At 41.4% G+C, this 25,436-nt stretch overlaps 1 protein-coding gene across 3 annotated transcripts in view; it reads left to right on the top strand.

Annotated features, from left to right (window-relative positions):
• FOCAD (focadhesin) overlaps positions 1-25,436 on the top strand; it is a 179,129-nt gene that overhangs the window by 93,442 nt on the left and 60,251 nt on the right. For all 3 annotated transcript variants that reach the window (XM_069962033.1, XM_069962032.1, XM_069962034.1), the window contains exons 19-20: positions 21,414-21,546; positions 23,205-23,393. In XM_069962033.1, the coding sequence (XP_069818134.1) occupies positions 21,414-21,546; positions 23,205-23,393 (322 nt within the window). The remainder of the gene's footprint in view (positions 1-21,413; positions 21,547-23,204; positions 23,394-25,436) is intronic.

The following is a 25,436-nucleotide window of genomic DNA, read 5'->3' as shown; positions in this document are numbered from 1 at the left end:
GGGCTGGGGGAGATGAGGGAGCAGGAAGAGGTGACATGAAGGTCAGCTGTTTGTAGACTCTCTGGGCACCTAAAACGCTAAATTCAGGTGTCAGAAAGGTCAGTGCTTATCTATGAACTTACTGAGAGAAGATTGCAGGGTGTTGTGCTTTGCAGGAATCCTCCGTGCTCAGTCACTCCTAACAGCCCCTCCCCTCTCCATAGCCACATAATGGAGACAGAAATCCTGCTTCATTTGATGTGAGGGGGGAGGCTGGGAGATTGCTTTTTCACTACAGAAGGAAACTCTTTTAGTACATAAAACCTATTACAGAGTTTCTTAAAATCGCTTGTACTGTTGATATTTAATGTTTTCAGAAAAATGACCCTGAAATGACAGTTACGCTTTAAGACGTGATAAGTCCAAATAGCTCCATTATAAGTGTGGGTTCATACTGAGGAATTCTCGCCGATAATGTCAGCGGAATTCCGCTGTCTGTCCGTGCACTTTTCCGCCTGCTCCATTGACACCATTCCATGGGCCGGCGTATTCCGCTATCCTCCGAAAGAAGTGACATGTCACTCCTTTTGGTGGAAAGTGGAATACGCCGCCCCATAGAATGGGGTCTATGGAGCCGGCAGAAAGGCGCGCGGCCGTGCGCGTGGACAGACTGCGGGATTCTGCTGAGTTTATCCGCGAGAATTCTGTAGTGTGAACCCATCCTAAGTCCGATACAGAGTCGGAAGAGGACAGCGCTCTTCCTGCCTGAGTGTTCAGACCTATACCGATCAGGAGATAGAGCCGGGAAGAGCTGATTGTTGCGGGTCTGAACACTCAGGTTGAGCGCAGTCCTCTACTGACTACTGATAAGTCGGACTTATAATGGAGCTCTTTGGAGCCAGGCTGATAAGTCTAACTGATCAAGTGACACACAGTCAGGAGAGGACCACGCTTAGCATAGTCTTCTCCTGGCTCTGTCTCCAAATTTGTACGGGTCTGAACACCCGAACCGATCAAAACTTTTGAAATGCTTCTATCACCTCTGTTCTTTCAATCGGTGGAGGTTCCAGTTTTCCTACCCCCAGCTATCATGCTCTCACATCCTGTAGAAAAATGCTTTAAATTAGAGATAAGCAAACTTTTCAAAAGTTTGGTTTGGCAGATTCACACATTCTTGGCTTAAAGATTCACTGTCGTTTGTGAAAACTTTTGACATGTCATAGAGACCAGACCGGGTCTCAGTCTTCAGACCCGTATCAATCCGGAGAACAAGCATGAATGGACTTGCTGCAGTGCAAACCATACTAAAACAGCTAATCTATGGCAGCTACATAAGTGCTATGTGCTTTCTATGGGTAAAACAGCTGTTTTAAGTTTTTCTGTGTGCGATTTTGTGGCATAACAACCCCCCCCCCAACACACACACACACACTCACACAAAAACGCATCAAAACCAGCAGCAGAAAGGTATGCTAAGCACATTAAAAAACTGCATCTCCGTCACTGTGTTTACACCTTGTGGAGCTCTGTCTCTGCCAGTTTCCGGCCCTGCATGAAAGTGAAACTACAATAGAAAAAACTATGGCTGCAGGTTGGCAGGGGTCCGTCTGTCCAAGAGTGTTTATGGGGTGACCTGAGGAGCATGTGGAGCCCTGGCATCCACTGGTGCTTCATCGATAACCCGAGGAGCCCTGGTGTCCATCTGTTCTTTGGGGTTGACCTAAAGAGAATGAGTAGCCCAGGTGTGGATATGCCACCATGTTCTTTTCCACCACTGCCCAGCTACAGGGATACAATCGTTTTCTACTGGGTTGAGGAATTGCTTCAGCACAGTCCACCACCATTTTACTGACATACCACTTCATAATACCGTATTTTCCAGCGTACAAGGTGACTGGGCGTATCAGACGACCCCTGACTTTTAAGCAGATTGTCAGGGGTTCGCCTTATACGCCGAAAAATGTTAACCCCTGCCTGTAGCCCTGATCCGGTCAGGCAGGGGTTAACTGCAGCTAAATAAAAAGACAAAAAACATTTAATTCACCTAGGGCCCGTTCCCGGCCTCCGGTACCGTTCCCGGCGCAGGCAGTGTGGCGGACACTACCTGAGACGGAGATCGACGAACCTCTCCCCGGCAGCCGAGCGTCTCATCGGGGAGGCTCGGAGACGCTTGGCTGCCGGGAGAGCCTTGGGAGAATCTCGGGAGAATGACAAAGGCTTCAGGAACTTCGGGCGCCTCTCTCATTTTCCCGAAGCTCTCCCGGCAGTCGAGCGTCTCCAAACTTCTCCGATGAGACGCTCGGCTGCCGGGGAAAGGTTCTGCGATCTCCGTCTCCGGTGCAGGTAGTTTACGTCACACTGCTTGCGCCGGGAACTGTACCGGAGGCGCGCGGACTCCGGGAATGGGCCCTAGGTGAGTTAATTTTTTTTTTTTGTAGTGGTCGCCCCATACAGTGGTGATGGGGAAATTTTTGGGCCCCCCCCCCCCCCCCACCGTATGGGGCGGCCATACCCGGCGTATAAGTCGACCCCCGACTTTAACCCCGATTTTTCAGGGTTAAAAAGTAGTCTTATACACTGGAAAAACGGTATATGTTTCTATTTATTGTGATATTTATGCCTATTGCACTTTATTTGTGAATATTCACCTAATGTTTGCTGCTATTATCTTGCAAGTGAGTTATATGAGTTTAAGAAGGAAATTTGCATTAATTGACCTATCTGTGGCCGAAGGCTATGAAGATACTCAACAGACTAAAGGACTTTTACTTGTTGAACTTGACATCTGAGTAAAGTCACTGTTGAGCAATAATAATATGTCTCTCTGTTGACTTCTGCTGCACCTTACCAACATCAAGGGTGTCCCTATGATATCCTGACAGGTGATTTACTTGGTTTACTTCACTCAGGAGAGCTTTGGATGTTGTTGGGTTACTGGCGTACAATGTTTTTACCTTGACATGACCAACATTACTTCCATGTCCTCTGTTTGCTAGTAGCATAATTATTTAGCACAGATTATCAATATATTATTGAACATTAACATGTGCTTTATTTAGAATTCTGCTTTTTAAGAAAACAACTATGTTCCTGGTGACACAATAAAGCTGAATATTCTTACTGCCTCTCCCTTTTGTGATGGAGGAGGGTGCTGAGATGTTAAGCCAAGAAAAAGCACTGAATAGTTATATGCCTCATGTAAACACTTCTTGAGCTACTCTCAAAAAGCCAGTGTTCTATAATGGTTTTCTTAATTAGAGGAATGTGTTTGCTGCTTATAGACCAAAGGGAGTCTTTTTCAGGGTCTAGAGGTAGATAAATTGCTCTGAAAGACTGATTATCTCAATGCCTACTCTATCATAATTCCTTTCTAATTACCACAATGTTAACCTTGCCGCACAGCCAACACCTTCGGCAGACAGTGGGAGGACTTAATTGAGTTGAAGAGTTCACTTAGCTGTATGCTTTTTAACAATTCTAATGGGATCAGTGTGTCCAGTAAGCACTCACATTTTACATCTTTTACTTACTCATTGACTCTCTTCTTGCAGTAAAGCTTAGGTATGTAAATATTTTGTTGCTTGCATGCCAAGCTATATTTATCCATATAGTATACTCATTTCAGAAAGCTCTCACAAGAATAGTGTCAGAGAAAACATGGCATGTAAACAATAAAATAGCTTCAGAAATATGCATATTTATAGCTGGCCATACTACAGTTTGGGACCTTAAACCATGATTAACTTTTTACATTAGCTATAGATACAATTATTTTAGGTTCTTCCAAATGGGTAGCGAGTGAATTTTATTTTCCAGGTTTTTAACTGCATCTCCTTTTAAAAAGCAGAAATGTTTCATTGCAACATTGCTATATTACCTACAGTAAAGGGGTTTTCTGAGCAGAACATACTGATGAGCTATCCACAGGATAGGTCAATGATCTCGAATCACCACCACTCTGACTACATAAGGGCAAAACATGGGCACCAAACAGCTGATCAAGGTTGTCGGGTGTTGGCACCCCGCCCATCAGTGATCAGCTATGCTGTGCATTTTCTATGCAATTTTTCCAGAGTACGGCTGATCCCCATACCCCATAACTGTTGTTTGGGCACACAACTGGGCTCAAAATGGAAGAACTGAAAATTTTGGTGTAGATTTTGCTGGAATGGTTTTTATGATGGAGTGAATAAAGTGGAAACCCAAAAAGTAACCCTATTTTGGACATTACACCCCTGAAAGAAGTTATCTAGGGGTGTAGTGAGCATTTAGACCCCACAGATATTTTAGTATTTTAGGAAAGTTTTTTTTTTTTTTTTTTGCACCCCAAAATTACACAATTACTCCTGATCATGGCAATGCCCCATGTGTGACCATATGTAGCCCATATATTTGGGCACATAGCAAGGTGCAGAAATTGTGAAGTGACATTTCTAGTGCAGATTTTTCTAGACTGCTTTTAGGGTGTCATGTCGTGTATAAACAACCCCTGAGGTACAAGCACAGTGGGCACCCAATTTTGTGATCTGAACCCCTCAAGGTATTTTTTAGAGATATGGCGAGCATCATGACCCCATTCCGCTTCGGGTGTAGGGAAAAGCTGGGAAACTTCTCTTAGTTTCTCAGGACTGGATCCAGCTTTTCCCGGCACCCTGAGCAGAGCAGCACTGAGTTAAAAGGCAACAGGCTGATGAGTCGACTGCCGAGCTAACAAAGCAATTTGCTTTGTTATTATTGTAAATTCGTTCATGTCAACATGAACATGTCAATTCTTTGAGCAGAGAGCCACGGAGATCGGAGGCATGCATGGCATCCTATAGACACACTGAGGAAAGAGGAGATTGAAGGTAAGAAAATTACCTTCATACTCTGCGATCATTTCACTATGGAAACATAAAGCAGGTTAGTGTTTTAAAACCTACTGTTAGTTTCCCCTTTAATAATGCATCACTGCAGCATAGGTTGGTGGATATATGATGTAGCATGTTGATGTCTGACATGTGGCAGCTGCAATAGCCGTCACTTTGATGATCATCTCAGGAATGGCTAAGTAAAGTTTTAACTAGAGTATAACAAAAACTCACAGATAGTTTAAATATTAACCTGTATTAGGTTGACTAGAAAACTCAAAATGCATTTTATGGGAAAGGTTCCTGATGCCATAATCCGATATTAAAGTGTAGCACATCAATAAACCTCTTAATTATTGATAATGTGTAATAAAGATATATCTTAATATGATAAGGTCTGATGATACGGCAGTGCTTCATTATTGGATACAAAGATTACTTCTTTCTTTTTGGCCATGTCAGCAAATAATGTAAGATGCAATATCTCTTTTCATAAATTTGCTCCATTCAGGACTACAAATATTGACTGACTATACAAAGCCACAAGATAAAGTGTCTCTCAGGAAACTGCAAGTTTTTCATTTTCTTCTTGCAGTGTTTGGTTAGTTACATAGAGAAGTCTGACATAATTCTTTTAATAGTAGATACAGTCTGTGATTGAATGCATTGTGGTGTGGACCAAATAACCAGCAATCATCTATTGTTTCAATTGGGTTTATTCAGTAACTTCAGAAATTCTAGACTATTTTTTAAACCTGGCAATTTATAAAAAAAAAAGTACTACATTTTATTGTCCTTCTCAATGGTTTACTAGTAAAACCACATGGGTTATTTTGGAATAGTGCACTGTAATACAATATGTTACATGAGGCACTTATTTGGCAGCTGTGGAAGTCAAACTCGGAAATAACTAGCATATTAAATAATTATACAGGGAAGAGCCTACATGTGGTATTCATAAAAAAGCACTTTTAATGTATCGTTCTGCTAAGTGGGCAGTGCTAGGAATTTCCATAGCAGTGAATTGTAGAAGTATACAATCGCATTTCTGAGCTAGCCCTGTCTGCTTGGACTTTGTAGTCTTTCTCAAGTTCAGCAAACCTGTTTGGGGCAGGTCTACAATACAACATTAGACGTTGTTCACACACTGTATTTTTTGATTAAACTACGGCCGTTGTTGCAAGTTTGTTGTTTAATCACAGCGGCCAATCGCTTTACTGTGTACACTGCGTCTGGGATTCCATGCGGCCGCACAGAAATCTTCCATGTACCAGACCGGTACTGAACATCACAGACAGCGGCCGTGTCACAGAACGACCGCTGTTTTGCCATGTGTAAGATGCTTAAAGCCTGTTTGCTTGAGAGTAAATGGATTCGGCTAGAAGAAATAAATCTTAAAACTATCCTCTTATTGCATTTGGGGAATTTAAAGGTGACTCCAGAATAGAATAGGTGTTATCTATAGGCCTCCAGGGCAAAGTGAGGACTATGATAACATGTTGATGGATGAAATTACTAAAATGTCGTTAATGTCCACTTCAACATGCCGGATGTAGATTGGAATATCCCTTGTGCACCTACATGTAAAAACAAGAATGTAATAGAGACCCTTACAGGGGCAACTCTAAAACAGCTTGTGAAGTTACCAACCAGAGGAGAGATTATTCTAGATTTAGTATTTATTAATGGTGTCCGAAGTTACAGTGGAAGAAAATTTAGGTTCCAGTGACCACCAGTGCTTCGAGTTTGACGTAAAAACTGACTGTGTGCAATACCATACTACAACAAGAGTATTGGATTTTAGGAAGACAGAGTTTTAAAAAAATGGGGAAGTATTTAGATAAAGAATTAAGAGGGTGGGATAAAACATTGGGAGCGAGCACTCAGTGGGCAGTATAAAAAAATGCCATATTAAAGGGAATATACCATCAGGCCTGGGCTGAAGCACTGGAGGAGGACTGTATCATAGAGGGGTGGGGGTTTCCTGTGTCAGCCCGCCTCCAGTGCTTCAGCCCAGGGCTGATGGTACATTCCTTTTAAAGGCAACTAGATTACATGTACAAGAAGTTAGCAAAAGTAAAAAGGAGAGAATCCATAATGGTTTACTAGAGAGGTTAAGGCCATTGTAAAAGGAAAAAAGGCAGCCTATAGGAAGTATAAAGAAACTGGAAATGTAGCTGACAGATAGACAGAAGGAGGCAAAGCAGATTATAAATGCTGCTAAAGCCTCAAAAGAAGAAGAAATGGCAAAATCTGTCAAGGAGGGCAATAAAACCTCCTTCAGAAATATAAGTGACAGGAAGAAGAAGAATAGCTTCAGCATTACTAAAATAAGTAATGGGGAGAATATGTTTATTGATGGAGATAAGGCGGTCGCTGACTATTTGAATAGTTACTTCTGCTCAGTGTTTTCAGAAGGAGGCCTTCACAATCACAGGATGGCTGGACACAACATTGCCTCCAGTTATATGGGTTCAGCTCCAGTATTTTCAGAGGCAGAAGATGCAGAGGAACTTGCCTATTTAAAGTTGAATAAGGCGATGGGTCAAGATGGTGTCCACCCTAGGGTTCTTAAAAAACTCGGATCTGTGATTGCTGCCCCTCTGACAGATCTGTATAACCAATGCCTCCTAACAGGAGATGTTCCTGATGATTGGAGAAAGGCCAATGTTATAGACATCAACGAGAAGGGGAGTAGAGAGGAGCCCAGTAACTACAGGCCAGTGAGCTTAACATCTGTAGTAGTAAAAATTATGGAAACTCATCTAAAAAAGAAGACAATGGATAACCTAAGAATCAACAATTTGATGAATCCAAACCAGCGTGGCTTTACTGCAGGCCGATCACATCAGACTAATCTCATTGATTTCTTTGATTATGTCACAAAAGTGCTAGATGAAGGTGGTGCCGTGGATATCGCCTATCTGGACTTTAGCAAAGTGGAAGGAGGGGGGGGGAACGGGGAAAAGGTTTTTTAAATGCAGATAATGGCATATTTGGCTAATAAACCCAATTACAAAGTTTTTTAAAATCGCCTGGACTATTGATTTCTGAAAAAAAAAAAAAAAAGACAGTGACTCTTTAATTCCTGGATATTTCAGTGGATTTGTGGTTGGCTGAAGGATAGATATCAGAGGGTTTTGGTTAATGGTGTATATTTTCCGAGCAGAGACTGGTTATAAGTGGTGTGCCACAAGGGTCTATTCTGGGTCCTTCTCTTTTTAATATGTTTGTGACATAGGAGAAGGTTTGGTAGGTAAAGTTTGTCTGTTTTCTGACAACACAAAGTGTGCAATAGGGTTGATATTCCTGGAGGTGTCAGTAAGATGGAAAGTGAATTAGCTTTGCCAGATAAGTGGGCCAAACATTGGAAATTTAAGTTCAATGTTTTCAAATTTAAAATAATGCACTTGGGGAAGAGGAATCCTCTATACGAGTATCACATCAACAGTATTGTGTTGGAAAAGACTTCAGAAGAGAAGGATTTTGGGATTTAGGGGTAGTGATTTCTGACAGCCTGAAAATGAGTCACCAGTGCAACCAGGCGTTGGGGAAAGCAAATCGTATGCTGGGGTGTATAGCTAGATGTATAACCAGTAGGAAGAGTGAGATTGGGATCCTGCGGTATAGAGCTCTGGGGAGACCACATCTGGAATACTGTGTCCAGTTCTGGAAACCTAAAAAAGGATATTGATAAAATAGAACGCGTCCAAAGACGGGCTGCAAAAATGGTGGAGGGTGTGAGGCATAAACCATATCAGGAAAGACTTAAGGATTTAAATCTGTATAGTCTGGAGGAAAGAAGGGAAACATAATTGACATAATTGAAACCTTTAAGTATGTTGAAGGACTAAATAAGGTTCAGGAGGGAAGTGTTTTTAGTAAAAAAACTGAGCTCAAAAACAAGAGGACACAATGAGAGGTTAGCTGGGTAAAAGATAAGAAGCAACTTGAGAAAATATTATTTTACTGAAAGAGTAGTAGACACTTTGAACAAACTTCCAGCAGATGTGGTTGGTAAATCTACAATAACAGAATTTAAACACGACTGGGATAAACATACATCTATCCTAGTATAATAAGAATTGGAATACTAAAAGGGCAGACTAGATGGACCCAGTGGTCTTTTTCTGCTGACAATCTTCTTTGTTTCTGATTCTATGTTTCCAAGTTCAGAGATCATGGTCAGACTATAGGCTTATTATTAAAAAATTATTATTCAAAATCTTATTCAAAAGTAAATACTGGGTTGTCAAAGTATTAGATATACAATTATAAAACAGCGGCAAGAGATCAGCGGAAAAGAGATCACCTTGTCCAAAAACACTTGCAATTGGGAATGAATGGAGAAATTATTGATGCAATAAGTAATATATCCTGGCTTCCATATACTGTACAAACTAAACTGTAGAAATGAAGTCTACTAATATATTTTCAATCATATTCTTATACAAATGTAAAGACAGTAAAGTAAAAAAATTACTAACTATTATATTCCACAGTTTTCTAAATCCATATCCAAAGAGATGAAGAAAAAATATAAAAAACAAAAACCTTTTTATGTGAGGTAATTCCTCAAACCTCCATCATTTCAGTGGGTCTTCTGATGTTTTTTTCTGTGCAGATTTTTCTTTTCTGTAAATTATAGACTAGTTTTATTTATTTTATTTTTTTTTTAAATTCTGCTGAAACCGAACACTAGTGAAAGTATGTTTACACTGCTTTCAGGTCAGAGTATCAAATTTAAGTAATTAGATTTTATCTCTAATCTCTTTTATTTATGTTACCAGCAGGTACATCTCTTCAACATCAGTAGACCAGCACCGGGATGCCATTGCCACGGTTCTTTCTTTTGAACCGCGGCCTGGTTTACAGCAATGTACTTGCTGGTACATTCACTTTAATTTAGCATCCAGTCACCTTCTCTTCCTGGACACTGTACTCTTTTTCTCCAGATGCCCCATTCTCTTCAGTTCCTTTACCCAGTCAGTGTGTCCCCTAATAGGGATTTCATGTGACTTGAAGCTTAATTTTCCTGTTCAAAACGAGATTTTTGCAGTGTTTGGGACAATATATTGTGTAATAAAGGGAATGTGTAATCAGAAAAGTTCCTACTGCTTAAACAGTGTTTTTATTTTAAATATGCAAAACAAGAGTCTGTGGAGTCTCGGTTGCGAGTCTCAAAACACGGGATAGCCAGATATCTCAAGCCTGTTGCCACGGGGTGCCTCCATGATGGGGAGAGCACCACACCACCCTGATAAATAGCCCCTTAAGTCGCACTCTGTTGCAAGTATTGGAACATAAACAGGGAAATACCAGGGTGGCCCCTTTTTTGTTAATGTCTAACTCAAGGTACGAGTATTGCGATCATGACAAGGGCTTGCCAAGGCAGGCCTCCATCCACAGACAGCCGTTTCGGGGTATTTGCCCCTCGTCAGTGTGGAGTAGGATTCTGGCTAGTTGGGGCAATAACAAATCAACCAACAAAACACAGTAATCACTGAACTCATGGAGAACAGTGAAAAAAACTCCAATGAAGTACTCAATCAAGAGTCTCCACTAATGCCCCCAAAAATTTAAATATGCAAAACAAGAGTCCGTGGAGTCTCGGTTGCGAGTCTCAAGTACTTCATTGGAGTTTTTTTCACTGTTCTCCATGAGTTCAGTGATGACTGTGTTTTGTTGGTTGATTTGTTATTGCCCCAACTAGCCAGAATCCTACTCCACACTGACGAGGGGCAAATACCCCGAAACGGCTGTCTGTGGATGGAGGCCTGTCTTGGCAAGCCCTTGTCATGATTGCAATACTCGTACCTTGGGTTAGACATTTACAAAAAGGGGCCACCCTGGTATTTCCCTGTTTTGTATTCCAATACTCGCAACTGAGTGGGACTTAAGGGGCTATTTATCAGGGTGGTGTGGTGCTCTCCCTATCATGGAGGCACCCCGTGGCAACAGGATAGAGATATCGGGCTATCTCGTGTTTTGAGACTCCCACCCGAGACTCCACGGACTCTTGTTTTGCATATTTAAATTTCTCTCCTCACCTTCACGACGGCACCATAGGAGGATAGGTTATACCCTAGGGACAGGAAAAAGCACGAGAGGTTAAAAGCCCCTCCCTTTCCTCCCAGCACCAGTGCTTTTTCCTGTCCCATTAGGGCAGGCACGAGAGGGAGGGGATCCGCGTGAAGGCAAGGAGAGATCCCCTCTGAAGAAAGTTACCAGGAGGCTGTGGGGTCGATCGGGGCCTGGCTCCCTTCCTCCCGAATCGACAGCCGGTCTCGGGGCATGGAACGGTTCCGTCGTCCATAGGGGGCCTCGCACCGTCCAGGCACCAGGTGGATGCGGAATCGGCGCCGCCATCAGAGGTAGGCCTCAATTTCCCCACCAGAATCATTGCGGAGCGTCGGGCGTCGCGGCGCTCTGCGTATGACGTCGGACGCCGCGTCGCTCTGCGCGTGACGTCGGACGCCGCGTCGCTCTGCGCGTGGCGTCGGACGCCGCGTCGCTCGGCGCGCGACGTCGGACGCCGCGTCGCCTCGTGATGACGTGGGACGCGGCGGCGCTCCGGAAGTGACGTGGGACGCCGTGCGGCCGTGTACGCTTCCGGGACGCACAGTTAAAACCACACCGGGAACGGGTCGGATCGTCTTGCCGGTAAAGATGGATCCCTCCACGTCCATAGTGATATCACTATGGTTCCCTCTCCACTCACAATATATATTCGGGTGCAGGGAATGCATATGTATATGGGTGTATACTGGTATATATATATACAGGGGATATATATGCATCTATACAACTGGTGTGTGGGTACTATCCATCAGATCATTGTGTCATATGGATTCTGATGTGCATATTGCTTATCCTCCCTAGGAGACTAAAGAATCCAATCCTAGGAAGGATAAACCCAAAATACCAGAGAGGAGATGTGTGACCTGCAATTCTAAATTGTCACATAGTTGCAAGAAAAACATTTGTCCATCTTGCATTGGAGATATTATAAAGGAAGACAGATCATCTTTCCTAGAAGATATTAGAAAGATGATGAAAGATGAGATTGCCACGTCCATAGCTAATCTCCCTCCTCCTCCTCTACTACCACCTCCACCTCCTCCTGCTGCGCTAGATCCAAATCCTCCTCATGTATCCCCGGTCCATCAGCCAGTGACTAATGATGCGCCGGTGGAGACGATTACTAATTATTCAGCTTCCGTAGCAGCGTCAGATGAATCCACATCATCCAGGAAACGCAGAAGACATTCATCTGCGTCTTCCTGTGAGTCGGGCCAGATTCAAGAAACAATTGAATTAAGTGACAATGACACGGAACAAAAAGAGGAAATAAAGAAATATTTCTTCGCCTCAGACCACACCTCTGCTCTTCTTAAAGCGGTCAGAGATGCTCTGAGTGTAGAAGAGATTCAGGAGCAAGTGGCTCCCAAGGATAAAATGTTTCAGGGCTTGAAAACCAAGAGGAAATTGGTTTTTCCAGTTCATGAGACTCTACAACAGCTAATCTCTGATGAGTGGGAAGAACCTGAGAAAAGACTACAGGTGCCCAGTGAGATCAGGAGACGATTACCCTTTGGGGAAGAAGATATGTCCAAATGGGGAGATATCCCTAAGATTGATGCTCAGGTGGCAAAAACCACTAAAAGATCATTACTTCCCTTTGAGAATTCTTCTCAGCTTAAGGAACCCATGGACCGCAAGGCGGAAAGCCTGTTAAGGAAATCCTGGGAGACGGTATCTTACTCCTTAAAAAATAACATTGCGGCCACTTGTGTAGCCAGGGCCCTCCACGTCTGGGTAGAACAGCTTGAGGACCATTTAAATGATAAATGTCCAAGACAACAGATAGTGGACTCCTTACCCCTACTAAAGGACGCCACGGCCTTCCTAGCTGACGCCACAGCTGAATCTATTAGGTTTGCAGCTAAGGATGGTGCTTTAACCAATGCCGCCCGCCGAGCGCTCTGGTTAAAAAACTGGACCGGTGATAATACTGCAAAATCAAATCTTTGTGGTATACCCTTTGAAGGGCAATATGTATTCGGGACACACCTGGATAAAATTATAGAGAAATCAGCAGATAAAAAGAAAGCCTTACCGGAGGAAAAGACTCCGCAAAAGAAACAACAATTCAAACGGCCCAAATTCCAAGATAACTACCGCGGTAAAGGAGGCCGCTGGAGTTATGCCAAAGGAGGGAAGGGGAGAAATATTTTTTTCAATCCCAAGACCTCCCAAGATAAACAGTGACATCGGTCCGGTAGGGGGAAGACTGCAGGGCTTTTCAGGTGTGTGGGAATCTATTACCAACAACAACTGGGTAATAGATATCATCAGAGAGGGCTATCGAATAGAACTGATTCACCCTCCCCCACACAAATTCACCATCTCACGCCAGTCTTCAGATCCCCTACAAAAAGAACTACTAAAAAGCGTGAGGAAACTACATCAGATGAAAGTAATCTCCCTAGTTCCACCAAAGGAGAAAGGAGCGGGTCATTACTCGAACTTGTTTCTAGTAAAAAAACCCAACGGCTCCTTCCGTCTAATTATAAACTTGAAACCGTTGAACCAGTATGTCAGGTACCAGAGGTTCAAAATGGAATCAATAAAGACAACAACACCATTAATAGCGTCCAATGCCTTGATGGCCTCCATAGATCTCCAGGACGCTTATTATCACGTCCCAATACATCAGGACTCCCAAAAGTACCTAAGATTTGCGATACTAATAGGGAAGGAAGTACGCCACTATCAATTCACAGCTCTCCCATTCGGGATCTCCTCGGCTCCAAGAATCTTCACCAACGTGATGTCAGAGGTGATATCTTTTCTCCATCTCCAGGGAGTAAATATAGTGGCCTACCTGGACGATCTTCTGGTCATAGCAGACACACAAGACAAACTACTACGGGATCTAGAAACAACTCGCAACCTTCTTACATCCCTAGGTTGGATCATCAATGCCGACAAATCCGACCTGACGCCATCACCCAGGAAAATATTTCTGGGAATCCTCATAGACTCGACTCTCCAAACGTCCTTTCTCCCAGAGGAAAAAATACAAAAGATCATCACAAAAGTCAGGAGACTAAAGAGCGGTTCTCTGACATCCGTGAGAGAGGCCATGTCAGTACTAGGCTCAATGACTTCATCCATTCCAGCGGTACCATGGAGTCAAGCCCACTCCCGGTGGCTTCAGGCTCAGATCCTAAAAGCCTGGAACAAAAAACCCTCGGGATTGGACATGAAGTTTTCTCTCACCCCGCAAACGAAGTTATCTCTACGCTGGTGGCTAAAAAGAGAAAACCTACAAAAAGGGGTACAATGGAACCCTCAGCCCAAGATAACAGTAAAAACGGACGCAAGCCAGACAGGTTGGGGAGCCCAAGTCGGGACCCAGTTCTTTCAGGGGGTTTGGGACACAAACAATTCAAAAGACTCCTCAAACCTCAGAGAACTCAAGGCAGTAAAAAATTCATTACTGGCAGCTCAGAACACCTTAAAAGGGACCCACGTTCATGTCCTATCAGACAACATAACTACGGTAGCCCACTTAAGACACCAAGGCAGTGCGAAACACAATCTCCTGTGCTCAATATCAAATCAGATATTCACTTGGGCAGAGGCTTACCTTCTGTCTCTGTCAGCAACTCACCTGAAGGGAACAGAAAATATTCAGGCAGATTTTCTCAGTCGCCACCAGGTCCATCCGGGGGAGTGGTGCCTCAAATACCAAATCTTCCATCAACTAGTACAGCGCTGGGGGATCCCCGAGATAGATTTGTTCGCCACGAGAAAAAACAAGAAAGTGGCAAACTTTTACTCCTTAAACCCGACAGACCATCCGGCCGCAGTAGATGCCCTGACACAGGATTGGAAGGTAGATCTAGCATATGCCTTTCCACCCATCCCATTAATACCAAAGGTACTCCAGAAGATCAGGGACCAAGGAGTAAAAACGATTCTGGTAGTTCCGTATTGGCCAAAAAGAAGCTGGTTTGGCCTCCTCAAGGCATTAGCACTAGAAGAGCCAGTCCTACTTCCACATCTAACAGACCTTCTCTTTCAGGGTCCGATTCTCCACCCAGAACCAGAGAAACTACAACTGTCTGCATGGATCCTGAAGAGACAATATTAAGGAGTCGAGGCTTATCAGAAGAGGTAATATCCACTCTGATGAAAAGCAGAAAGAAAGTGACTAACTCCATCTATCTAAAGGTCTGGAAGGTGTTCTCCTCCTGGTGTACATCTCCCCCACCAATTCCGGCAGAACCAAATATAGCCCAAGTACTGGACTTCTTGCAGGCTGGTCTATCCAAAGGCCTTAGACCAGCCACGCTTAAAGTACAGGTTTCCGCCTTATCGGCAATCTACGACACTAACTTAGCCGACCATAGATGGATAAGGAGATTCATAAGAGCCGCGTCTAGGATTAATCCTAGACCTCAGTCCATTCATCCGTCATGGGACCTAAATTTAGTACTAGAAGGGTTAACAGGACCAACCTTCGAGCCTATAACAGATATCAACATAAGACTACTCTCATACAAGACAGTCTTTCTGGTCGCGATATGTTCCGCCAGGAGGGTGAGCGAGATCCAGGCCTTAACTATCCGCAGACCATATTGCACTATCTCAGAGGACTGCATTACACTAAAAACAGATCCATCATTTCTACCCAAGGTAGTTACAGAATTCCATAGGAATCAGGACATTATCCTTCCATCGTTTTGTCCAGATCCAAAAAATTCATCAGAAGAGAAATTCCATACTTTAGATGTCAGACGAGCAGTCTTACAGTATATGGAAACTACGGCCCCCTGGCGAATTGACCAAAACCTGTTCATACAATTCCAGGGAAAGAACAAAGGGAAGAAGGTGTCAAAAAGTACCATCGCTCGATGGATAAGAAATTCAATAACAGAAGCTTATAAAGCTCAAGACCTGCCTTCTCCCGTTAACATCAAAGCCCACTCTACGAGAGCAATGTCTACATCGTGGGCAGAAAGAGCTTCAGCTTCTTTAGAACAGATCTGTAGGGCCGCGACATGGTCGTCCCCTCACACATTCATAAAACATTACAGACTACGTCTGCAGTCAAAAGAAGACCTCACCTTCGGCAGGAAGGTGCTGCAGGCTGTGGGCCCCCCCTAAGAGTAATGGTTGGTATTGCTCCTATGGTGCCGTCGTGAAGGTGAGGAGAGAAAATAGGATTAGTCTTACCGGTAAGACTGTTTCTTCGAACCTTCACGACGGCACCAGTATCCCTCCCTAGTATTGTATGATTAAATATAATACTCACGTGGTGCTATTGGTTGTTATAAAGGCACTGGTGCTGGGAGGAAAGGGAGGGGCTTTTAACCTCTCGTGCTTTTTCCTGTCCCTAGGGTATAACCTATCCTCCTATGGTGCCGTCGTGAAGGTTCGAAGAAACAGTCTTACCGGTAAGACTAATCCTATTTTTCGGGGGCATTAGTGGAGACTCTTGATTGAGTACTTCATTGGAGTTTTTTTCACTGTTTTCCATGAGTTTAGTGATTACTGTGTTTTGTTGGGTGTTTTTATTTTAAACGTATTTTTAATAATTTTGGTGTTTTTTTTCTTTCGTTCTAATTTTCTATTTTACTATGTATATTATAAAATAATACTGAAATCTTGCAATTTTTATTCTCACCACTGGGGCAAAAACTAAGACTTCCTTCTCTGTCTGTCGTGATAAGAGGAGGCTGCTGTAAAGTAATCTGCACAGTATTGCAGCAACATGTGACACCAGTAGATAGAGGAGACAATATCAGCTTCCTGTGAAAGGACCTGTTTCAAATTCATCTCAAGGGGACAGACTCTATTGTTGCCTGTGTGGATGCTGAATTGCATCTCACTAAATGCTTTTTAAAACAGCCCAGAAAAGATGGAAGCATATATAGCAATGTACAAAAAGTGAAATTAGGAAAAATTACATTCAGAAAATAGAAACAGATTATAGTGAAAGAACTTTTATCTGATTCTAATCTAGGGATGAGGAACTGTATGCCCTCCAGCTTTTGCAAAACTACAACTCCCATCATGCCTGGACAGTGATAACTATTTTTATTACACACATATTATAATGTGACTTTATTTTTTATCTGTTTAGGCCATATTCACACATGCATACCACATCACAGCTGATTTCATGCTGTTACGCAGCAAGATCAACTGCAATGCTGTGTCCTGTAATTTACTATGCCCCTGCATTCTTGCAACAGAATTTCATTCCACTGTGAGAATGTAGCCCCTGCCCACTTAACCCACCGATGCCGGGCTAATACATTACCTGCCCATGCTCCTGCCTGCTCTTTGGCTCCTCACACCCTTATTGGCTGAGCAGGACATCAGGGACCCGGAGCCAGAGAAGTAGGCTAAAGCGTGGGCAGGTAACACGTTAGCCTGGGAGCAGTGGGTTAAAGTTGACAGCTGCATTTAAATTGCTTGTCTGCCCCATCCCTGGTGTCTAGCGGGGGAATCTCCCCTCTGTGATGCGATCATACAGCGGAGATCCCTTCTTCTTACCAAGCCAGGCCTCAGCGTTGCAATTGCGCAGATCCTGGCTCGGTAATCCATAGAGCATGGGTCTTAATGGATCAGTGTTGTATTAAGTATACTGTACTGCTCTCTATGAGAGATCAGTACAGTAATAATAAAAGTCCCCCAGGGGGACTAAAATTAAAGTATTAAAAAAATATATATAATTAATAAAAATTCCCTTCCCCTAATAAAAATTTAAATCACCCCCCTTTTCCCATTTTCTAAATAAGTAAATAAACAGACTTGGTATTGCCGCATTCATAATTGCCCGAACTATTAAATTATCACATTCCTGATATTGTACGGTAAACGTCGTAAGCGCAAAAACCTGCCAATTATTTTGATTTAATTTTTTTATTGTCATTTTTTTTTTAAAGCCGTTAAAAATAATAAAAGTTAAATAAGTAACCTTTTGTTGTAATCGTACTGACTTGAGGAACATAGATGACATGTTTTATCATAGGGTGAATGGCTTAAACATGACACCCCCCCCCCCCCCCCAAAAAAAAAAAAAAAAAAATCGATAGAATTGCACTTTTATTTCACTTTCACTGCACAAGTAAGATTTTTTACAAATAATTTTTGCTGCATATTTTATGTAAAAATGAAGTCTGTCATTGCAAAGTATAATTGATGCCTCTAAATAATAAGGGCTCATGTGGATTGGCCTTTTAAAAACAAGGAGGCAAAAATGAAAATTGTTCCAGGAGGAAAGGGGTTAATAATTGATAAAGATTCGCTGTGTTTTTTTCTTCTTTCAATGATTTCTGCAGCCTGCAGCATTACTTTTCATGAAACAACAAATGATTATTTGTAACTTAATCTTTCCCTAAGCAAGTAAGTGCTGCTGCCGTACATGCTCCTGTACAGTCCTCCTAGCAGAGTAAAAACCTCATTGCATATAAACCGAGGTATAAGAAGGTGGTCCCAATTAGTCCCTTGTCACCTGGTCTGTAGGCTCCAACCATTTTAATACACTATAATTTAAAATGTGATTTAATAAATATAGTAGAGGGAGGAGAGTCTGAGTTCGACTGCTGGAGTGCACTTCCAACGAGGTTAACCTAAAAATGTTCCTATACCCCAAGGAAAGAGAATAAAAAGAAGGAAAGTGTAGGTCCTCTAGTTAGAAGTGTAAATTGGTATAATGAATAAAGGATAGGATATAGTATATCAGGTGTATAAATTAATAGATTTTAAATTTATTTATAAGATACTGTCAACAAATATTGTAGAGAACAAGTAAAAGATAAGTAAAAATATAAGTAAAAATATACAGTTAAGATGCATGAAAATACATAAAAGAAAAATAAAAAAACATGAAAATTCATAAAAATAAAAATCAAAAAACAAAATTAAGTATTAAAAATCAAACCATATGCAATGGAATGTTCTTAAGTTCAGATGATCGAGTTCTTATGTTAGTCCTTTATACAATGAAATGATAGATTGATCTCTTGTAGAGACTTATTCACATTCATTCATCCATATGTTTGCTAGAATCCTGATTTGGAAAGACAGCAATCATGTAATGTCTATTAGTTGTATATATTAGTTATCCAATTTGGCAATCGTTATAACTTAATCATGCGTTTGTAAACTTGATAAAACGTGCTTGATTATTAGCAGATGGTCTATAGCGGGTTATTGTCTGTATTTGCTTGTTTCGGATTTGTGTTTGTATTAATGTGCTGTAGATTTGCCGATCTTGGTAGTAGTATACTTAATGTCTTAACGGCATGTAAAATATATTTAGCAGCTTAGTTTTTGGTGTCACAGACACCTCTCACCAGTCCTGGGTTGCAGTCTGGTCCTCTCACTCGTCCTGGGCTGTGGTACACACGCAGGAGGTGACGGATGGGTTGAAGTAGCGTCCCAACGGTGTTGGTCTTTCTCTAAACGGCAAGCGCTGGTAGCGCTGAATCACGCTCAATTATTAGTGCCTGTGGTCCACGCTTGCGCAGATGGAGATGTTGCCGCGGGACCTCGTGGATTGTGGCGCCAAAATTGGATACTCACTGTTGTTTTGGAGTTCTTTTTAGATGAATGAATGGGAGTAGATGTACATAATTGTGTTTCTTGTTACGGAAACGTAGGTGAAAAAAATTATGAAGGATCCAAAAAAGAGGTAAAAATTGGGTAGTTTAGAAATGAGTAGTTGTAGATGTAAATAATGTTGTTGGTAGGTTGGTTAACAACAGAATTACATCAAAGTTGGTGAGCTGTACGCGTTTCGAAGCCTTCTTGGCCCCTTTTTCAACAGCAAATAAAATAAAGTTCTGTGCTGGGTTGCAGACATTGCAGTTTTTTAATAGAGGTGTCCAGTTAATTCGTTAAATTGCCATCATATCTGTATAGGTGGTTGAAAAATCTGGACTGGATTGATGGATTTGTTCAAGTTTGTATTTAACATGTATACAAATGAAAGAATAACAATGGACAACAAGTAGGTATAAATATAGTGAAAAGTATCACATCTAATTACATACATGTAACGCAGGTGTTATAAAGGTAAACCTCAGAATAGACGTGAATCGAAAAATGAAAATGATAATGGAGATGGAAATAATGTAAGTACAAATAACCAGTAAACTAATACTGGCAGTCGGACCTATGGTAGATCATACAAAAGTTGGTATGTGTCACTTGTCCTGTATGTTTATGTGACGTAGATAATGGTCAGTAGAGGGCAATAATGCAGATTGATTGCAGAGATACAATTATATAAATGACATATAAGGACAAGAGAAAGTTTAATATGAAAGAAGTGGATAATTGTTTGTGTTTAATGGTACAGTCATTGGTGATCCAAAATGTATGTTAGGAGAGTTTTCCCTAATATTGTTCTCTTGGTGGTGATGGCTTGTCACATCAATGACAAGCGTGGACCACAGGCACTATTAATTGAGCGTGATTCAGCGCTTGCAGTTTAGAGGAAGACCAACACCGTTGGGACGCTACTTCAACCCATCCGTCACCTCCTGCGTGTGTACCACAGCCCAGGACGAGTGAGAGGACCAGACTGCAACCCAGGACTGGTGAGAGGTGTCTGTGACACCAAAAACTAAGCTGCTAAATATATTTTACATGCCGTTAAGACATTAAGTATACTACTACCAAGATCGGCAAATCTACAGCGCATTAATACAAACACAAATCCGAAACAAGCAAATACAGACAATAACCCGCTATAGACCATCTGCTAATAATCAAGCACGTTTTATCAAGTTTACAAACGCATGATTAAGTTATAACGAATGCCAAATTGGATAACTAATATATACAACTAATAGACATTACATGATTGCTGTCTTTCCAAATCAGGATTCTAGCAAACATATGGATGAATGAATGTGAATAAGTCTCTACAAGAGATCAATCTATCATTTCATTGTATAAAGGACTAACATAAGAACTCGATCGTCTGAACTTTACAACATTCCATTGCATATGGTTTGATTTTTAATACTTAATTTTGTTTTTTGGTTTTTCTTTTATGTATTTTCATGCATCTTGTCTTTTAATTAGAGATCTCTAAACTGTATATTTTACATGCATCTTGTCTTTTAATTAGAGATCTCTAAACTGTATATTTTTACTTATATTTTTACTTATCTTTTACTTGTTCTCTACAATATTTGCTGACAGTATCTTATAAATAAATGTAAAATCTATTATTTTATACACCTGATATACTATATCCTATCCTTTATTCATTATACCAATTAACACTTCTAAGTAGAGGACCTACACCTTCCTTCTTGTGATTTAATAAATCCCTTCCCCCCCCCCTCCATTTTGGAAATTACAAATCACGTATCAGTCTGCCATAGTTTTTAGAGGCTTTTTTGCAATTGAATAAATGTAATATTTATATTGGAGTCTTAATGGACAAGCTACATAAATGTTAAATTTGTATTGTTTAGTATGTGATGAGAAGTCATGACATAAAGTAATAATCATCACTGTAATACAGTCATTGTAATTGGTATTTAGGCCAGACCAGAGATTGTTCCACCAGATGATCTTGAAGAGGCTGAAGAGGAGCAAGATAAAGAGGTGGACCTATCTGTACCAGGTTCTTCATATATAAAACTTATGGCTCTTACTCCTGCCCCTGTATTATGTGGTAAGAAACTCAAAAATTGTAAATCTAGGACATGTTGGTTTAGAAAATCCAATATATTTCCCCTTCTCAGGAATTCTGATTTAGGGTGGGGGTCCCCTGTTCAGGAACCTCGGCTATTAGTTAGGATGGCGAGCAGCTGCTTAGAACAGGGCACTTTATAAATGGGCACTTTACAATGTTCTAATTTCCCTCTAAAATGCATGGGGAACCCAGCAAAAATGTATTTACTGTGAGGAGTGTTAAAAATGACTTATGATTAGAGATAAGCGAACCTCGAGCATGCTCGAGTCGATCCGAACCCGAACTTTCGGCATTTGATTAGCGGTGACTGCTGAACTTGGATAAAGCCCTAAGGCTATGTGGAAAACATGGATATAGTCATTGGCTGTATCCATGTTTTCCAGACAACCTTAGAGCTTTATCCAAGTTCAGCAGCCCCAGCTAATCAAATGCTGATCGTTCGGGTTCAGATTGACTCAAACCTGAACCCGGTTCGCTCATCTCTACTTATGATCTTAATACTTCCATTTGCAAAATTTGTCCCTGAAAAAGTTGTGGTCAAAGGGGACCTACCAGCTATGTAGGAACAAAAGTTTGCTCCAGGGTTGGGTGTTTTAGAAAAATAGAAATATGCTTTACTTACCTCCTACAGCCCCCAGGTCCTGCCCCAATGCTTCCTGTCTCTCGCTGGTTCTCTTTTATTCTGGGTTCTTTGCAGATCCTGTACTAGCCAATCAGTGACCAGAGTGGAGTGCCGCCTCAATCACTGATTGGCAGGCATTCAGGTCCTGTGGGGTTGAGACTGCACAGAATTCCAAAGAAGTGTAGACCAGCAGAGGACCAGAAGCAGTAGCTTCACAGTTGTGGGGGACCACCATAGCATGTTTATTATTTTTATACAACCGCCAGCCAGGGAGCAAATTTTTGTTTTGCTTGGACAGCTCCTTTGACCCCAATGTCCGGGTTAGACCCTCTGCATATACAGTACGACACATACACAGTAACTGTTTAATTTAATAACGTGTGTCTCTTCCACAACATTACCATACTGGTGTAATAGTTGATTTTTTTTTAAACAACCAAACAGCAGTATTTCCAATTATGCCACACTTGATACTTGAGCTGCTGAACTTTTGAACTCTCTCATGCTTTGCCATTGCCAAGACTATGCCCAGTAGAATACCACAATGTCTTTGTATGTTTAACCTGTCATCAGTTTTCTCAGATTTCTAGTCCGTCAACATAGCCTGAATATTTTAACCTAACATTCAGCTAATGTTTTATTTAACCATAAATTTAGTTTATAATTTGAAAAAAAAAAGGAGAGAGAGATGTGACTAAATGGAACGGCAGTCATTTAATAACACATTACCATCGCATTGTATCTCTAAAGAGATTAAATGGTCACCCAAGATGCTTATGAATTGCTCAGTCACAAATTTATACATCTGTGTGCTTTCTCTTTAATTGATTTTCAATTTAGCTATTACTGTCAATGAACTGGTGTTATAGTATTTATTATAGCCTCGGCTGCATTATTATGAAGCAAGCGTTAATGGTTAATTTATTGATTCTAGCAGAAATTCATTATGCTAAAGAAGCCAGCATTAGCTCCTTGCTTCTCTTTACTAATAAAATTAAATTTGTTCTGCTTTTAGCATATGAAGAGTTCCTTTCCTCGCTGGTGAAACAGGAAATGAGCCGCATGCCACGTGGTATATATCATAATGCCCTGAGAGGTGGTATTATGAGATCTGACCATGGGAAAACAGTAGCTGGAATTCCAACTTTTATGCTAAAGATGTATGAGAAAAATAAACAGCCTGGCCTAAAACCCGGACTTGCAGGTGATCATGATTTATTCACAAAAATTGGTTGTTAATGAATATTGGTTGTTAATGAATATTCCCTTAAAAGATGCAGATTTTTAAGGCAAAGTGTGTTTTTGAAAAGCTTTCAGCGTAACTCTTGGGCCATTGCTTCTATAAAGATGAGCAATTGAAATTGTTTTGTTAGAGATTAGGAAGTTTTAGATCTGGAACATTACTATTCAGTCAAAAAATAATATTGTAATAAGATTTTAGAAGTGGCACAAATAATTTTTTAAATCAGTACTGTAGACTTGTGATTCATCCAATAATTCTCTCTCATGTTTTATTGTAATTGTCATTTGAATCCATGTTACAACTCTTCTTGTCACAATACACTTGTGTTATTGCTGAATAGAGCCTTTCACGTAGCATATGAGGGCACTTCTATTTAACCCCTCAGTGGCTGGGTGGTCACTGCATATGGTGCAGACTCACAGACTGAGCCTTCTCCATATCCGGTGAGTAATGGGTGCATATGTAATGGCCAACACTCACCTACTGTGTAACTGCTGAGATTTGACTGAAGGTTTGCACAAAAATCTGATCCTTTCTCCTGGCATATGCCAGGAGCACTATTTCTAAATTGTGTATAGGAATACAGCTCTTGATCAGCAGTTGAAGGGAAGAGAGAGTAGCACGGCATGAAGCCCATTCTTCTGCGGCTGAACAGAACTATGTAAGCAATACACTCTTCTGCTCAGCATTTTTGTTACTTTTATATGCTGCCCTCATTTAAGGCAGCATAAACCGAGTAACAGATTCCCTTTTAAAAGCTAAATGAGAGGTACTGCACCTGTCAGGGTCTTTATTGGCACCATTGCAGCCAGAGACCTAATGAAAGCCGTTATGAATGCCAGGTAGACTCTATTGCCTCAGGCAGACTTAGCTAGCAAAGTCACAAAATCACTCATCATTCTAGCATAGTTGCAGTGCATTGATGTGTGTGCGCAGTCATATGATTGCTTATAGAAGTTTTCTAGAGGACTGCCATAAAACTATACATGTCAGCTGATGTGAAGGGGTGGATGGGGTGTGCTCCATACTGAGCAAGTGTCTGCGGCTAATGGCTGACACCAGCAATCTGGTGTATTGTATGCTAAGATAAGGGTATCATTACAAAGTACACTTGGTCCTGCAAAAATACGCTTACCTAGGAACCTCTCCCATATAAATGAGTAGGATCTGCACCAGACCATTGTTCCTATGTCAATTAGAATCCCTAAATGCTGTAAAAACAGCTCAGTCAAGATGTCTAATTCCATAGTAACATAGTTAATAAGGTTGAAAGAAGACAAGAGTCTATCAGGTTCAACCTAGGGAAACCCTACTGTGTGAATCCAGGGGAAGGCAAAAACCGCCATGAGGCAGACGACAATCGCCCCACTGCAGGGAGAAAATTCCCTCCCGACTCCAATGGCAATCAGAATAATCCCTGGATCAACATATCACCAGAAATCTAATGCCCATCCAGGCTCTCCTTGAACTTATTTAATGAATCAGCCATGACAACATCATGTAGCAGAGAGTTCCACAGTCTTACCGCTCGTACAATAAAGAACCTGCGTCGATGCTGATGGTAAAATCTTCTTTCCGCTATACGTAGAGGATGCCCCCTTGTCATGGTTACAGACCTAGCAGTAAAAGATCACTACAAAGATCTCTGTACTGTCCATTCATATATTTGTACATTGTAATCAGATCGCCCCTAAAACGTCTTTTTTTATAGTGTAAATAACCCCAAGCTTGATAACCTGTCTTGGTACTGTCTTTGACCCCTTCTTGAATATTGGTACCACATTAGCTATGCGCCAGTCCTGTGGAACAATCCCTGTCTAATAGAATCTTTAAATGTTAGGAATAAGGGTCTGTCTAACACAGTACTTAATTCTTGCAAAACTCTAGGATGGATACCTTCTGGGCCCGGTGACTTATGGATTTTAATGTTTTTAAGGCGTCGCCCCACTTCTTGTTGTGTTAGGCAGGTGAGATTTATAGGAGGATTTACATTATGCCTAGTCA

Source organism: Dendropsophus ebraccatus, chromosome 3 (assembly GCF_027789765.1).
Source record: "Dendropsophus ebraccatus isolate aDenEbr1 chromosome 3, aDenEbr1.pat, whole genome shotgun sequence".
NCBI classification, from domain to species: domain Eukaryota; kingdom Metazoa; phylum Chordata; class Amphibia; order Anura; family Hylidae; genus Dendropsophus; species Dendropsophus ebraccatus.
This window is presented reverse-complemented; position numbering and strand designations above follow the sequence as displayed.